This window comes from Myotis brandtii, unplaced genomic scaffold (assembly GCF_000412655.1).
Source record: "Myotis brandtii unplaced genomic scaffold, ASM41265v1 scaffold207, whole genome shotgun sequence".
NCBI classification, from domain to species: Eukaryota; Metazoa; Chordata; class Mammalia; order Chiroptera; family Vespertilionidae; genus Myotis; species Myotis brandtii.
Window position 1 is genome coordinate 1,310,533 of NW_005357736.1, and position 1,725 is coordinate 1,312,257.

Consider the following 1,725-nt stretch of genomic DNA (forward strand, 5'->3'; position numbering starts at 1 on the left):
CAGCGCCCCCCTTACTCTCCTGTGCCCCCACTGCCCCGCAGGCTTGCTGTGCCCCTACCTGGCCGAGGAGGCACAGCCATGGGATGAGCTGCTGGGCCTCTTGCCTCCCGGCTGCAGCCGCGGGGGCTTCCTGCTGCTGCTCGCTCTGCTGGTGCTCGCCTGCCTGGCGCTGGCCATCCTGGGGGTCTACCTGAGCGGTATGGGGGCGCGCAAGGCCAGTGGGAACCCAGGGCCAGAGAGTGGGACTGGAACCCGTGCGGTTGGCGGAGGCAGTGCCGGGTGGGTGGGGTTCAAAGCACCGTGGAGCCGGGCTGGAGGGGTGGGGAGTGGGGAGTTGTGTGTGTGTGTGTGTGGGGGGGGGGCATAGGGAAAACACAGGAGCCGAGGGCACAAACCTTCTCAAACCGGGAGACCTTGCAGGCCTTCAGGGCGGCGGCGTCCAGCACCAGCACGGGGCCCAGGCCAAAGATGTCGCGGAGCAGCTCATTGTTCTGGGCGGAGAGGACAGTGAGCGCGGCCCCCGGGGAGTGGGGAGTTGTGTGTGTGTGTGTGGGTGGGGGGGGCACATGGTCTGATATCCGCATCCCGCCACCCGCAGTGCTGCAGAGCGAATCCCTCCGCACAATGGCGCACACACTGCACGCGCAGGAGGAGACCTTACTCAAGCTGCGGCTGGCCAGCCTCAGCCAGCTGCGGAGGCTCAACTCCAGCGAGGCCCGAGCGCCCAGCTGAGATGTGCCTGGGCCTGGAGTCGGGGGGGTGTTGGGGGAATAAAGCGGCCCTTGGCAGGTTTCTCCTCTCCCACTGCTGCTCCACCTACTTCCTGGTGAGGTTTCTGTGCAAGAAGCTGATCTGCCCACAGCTGACGGCCTCTCCTGGCTTCTTCGGGCCAGGCCTAGCCGGGTCTCCTGGGGTCAAGGCCTGGCTCTGGGTGGCCCAAGGTCAGAGGCGGCAGTGCCAGCCTCCGGGCTCTCCCTGCGGCCTGCCAGCACTCCTTGGCCTCCCCAGCGAGCAGGTTCCTGAGTCTAGAAACAGCTGCCCTCACCCCACTCACCCCAACTTTGCCAAGCTTCCCAGAGGGGTTCCAGCCTCAGCTCAAGACAGGCCAGGCTGAGCAGGAGGGCCATCTGGGGAGGCTCGGAGGGCACAGGTGAGGCGGAGCTGGGCCCAAGCTGGGGTAGTGGTGGGGGGTGGGGGGGGCAGGCAAACACCCAGGAGCCAGGGCCACAGCAGGCTGCGCACTGTTTAATTACCTCTAATAGTCTTTAAAAACCCGCACATAAGCCACGCCAGGGGCCTCCCCTCCCCACCTGTTGTGGTGACATTTGTCCAGATGCCACCCCCACCCTCCTCAGGGAAGTGGTTCACCCCAGGGGAGCCAGGCCTGAGCACAGCTCGGGACGGGAGCATCGGGCCTGACCGAGACAGGGCAGGCAGGGGCCACAGGCTGGGTGCAGGGGCAGAGAGCCAGGGTCCCAAGTGGCCTGGCTCCAGCCACCCACCCCGCGTGTTTTTGGTTTAGCCATTAAAAAAATAAAGCCACACTTTCTGGCAGGGACCAGCTGTTGCACTGTCTTCTGTGAGAAACCTGGGCAGGGTGTGGCATCTCCTCTTCAGCCTCACAGGACGTCTGCCCGCTTATCCCGCACGCGGCTGCGCGCCTTGGTCCGCGCTTTGCAGGCGGCTGCGTTGTACAGGTGCTGGCGGGGCAGAGTGGGGATCTGT

The 1,725-nt window shown here is 65.6% G+C and overlaps 1 protein-coding gene across 1 annotated transcript in view; it reads right to left on the reverse strand.

The window, feature by feature from the left end:
* IFRD2 (interferon-related developmental regulator 2) overlaps window positions 1-1,725 on the reverse strand; it is a 21,682-nt gene that overhangs the window by 16,206 nt on the left and 3,751 nt on the right. The window contains exons 11-12 of the mRNA XM_014539003.1: window positions 1,624-1,721; window positions 375-636 (exon numbers count right to left, since the gene is read on the reverse strand). Of these exons, the coding sequence (XP_014394489.1) occupies window positions 375-636; window positions 1,624-1,721 (360 nt within the window). The remainder of the gene's footprint in view (window positions 1-374; window positions 637-1,623; window positions 1,722-1,725) is intronic.